The following is a 1,031-nucleotide window of genomic DNA, read 5'->3' as shown; positions in this document are numbered from 1 at the left end:
TCTGGGGCAGCGGTGTGGGCGGGGCATTTGAACGGGGTGGCCGTGCCGCACCTGGGGCTTTGTGACTGGGGTCCTGTGCTGTCCCTCCCAGGACGTTTTTGTGAGACCGAGCAGGAAGAGGTTTCACGTGTGGCGTGTCCTCTGACCCCGTGACCGTGTTCACTGTGTTTCAGTCGCTCCCGGCTGCCATGGTGATGCCGCCTCAGCCCGTGGTCCTGATGCCCACCGTGTACCAGCAGGGCGTCGGCTATGTGCCTGTCACAGGTGGGTGCGCCCCTTCTCCCGGTGGCGTCAGAGCGGGGCGGGGGCGTGGCGACGGGGGGCACGCTGCAGGGGCCTGGCCTCGCGTTCCGGAGGGGCAGCGAGGGGCCTTCTGAGAGCGTGGGACGTGGGACGTGGAGTCGCCTTCCCTGAAGCACTGGCCCCGACCAGGGGAGGAGAAGTTCACGGCAGCGTAGAAACATAGTTTCTAAACATTCGGTGCATGAGTCACCGTGACGAAAGATGGTGTTTGATTGATGAGGTGAACTGTGTGCCCTGATAAGGCTTCTATAGTGTTTCTCTAACTTCATAAATTATTTACCTTTATAGAGTAGCAATTGGTGGCTATAGCAAAGCCAAGTTGCACTGTAGCTTTCATGTCTTTGAATTTTTAAATCTGAGTTTTAGCCTGTTGGTGACCGTTCTTTCCTGGCTGTGACAGTGTTTGGACTCAGCCAGTTTCCTGCTTTAAGCGGCCATAAAACTGGGCAGCAGCTGTTTTTAGGGTTGGGGGCATCATGGGTGTCGGGCTGCGGCTCAGCCGAAGCAGAGGCCTCGTCAGCGTCCCAGTCACTGCTGGGACCAGAGTCGGGACCGTGCCCTCGCAGGCCTGCGCTGACCCCTACCGCCACCCCGGCCTGCAGGGGACCCAGGCCTGCAAGGGAGGGGGGACGACAGAGCTGGGCTCCCCACACAGGCTCAGGGTGTTCTCCCTGGGACGAACTGGCCCCAGGACAGGGACTAGTGCTTTTGCGGGGGCGAGTGGACCC

The 1,031-nt window shown here is 60.3% G+C and overlaps 1 protein-coding gene across 1 annotated transcript in view; it reads left to right on the top strand.

The window, feature by feature from the left end:
• Positions 1-1,031, top strand: part of TOLLIP (toll interacting protein) — a 9,264-nt gene that overhangs the window by 4,331 nt on the left and 3,902 nt on the right. The window contains exon 4 of the mRNA XM_015588856.1: positions 174-264. Within this exon, the coding sequence (XP_015444342.1) occupies positions 174-264 (91 nt within the window). The remainder of the gene's footprint in view (positions 1-173; positions 265-1,031) is intronic.

Source organism: Pteropus alecto, unplaced genomic scaffold, assembly GCF_000325575.1.
Source record: "Pteropus alecto unplaced genomic scaffold, ASM32557v1 scaffold43, whole genome shotgun sequence".
NCBI lineage: Eukaryota > Metazoa > Chordata > Mammalia > Chiroptera > Pteropodidae > Pteropus > Pteropus alecto.
The sequence above is the reverse complement of the archived record's forward strand: the minus strand, read 5'-3'. Positions and strand labels throughout refer to the sequence as shown.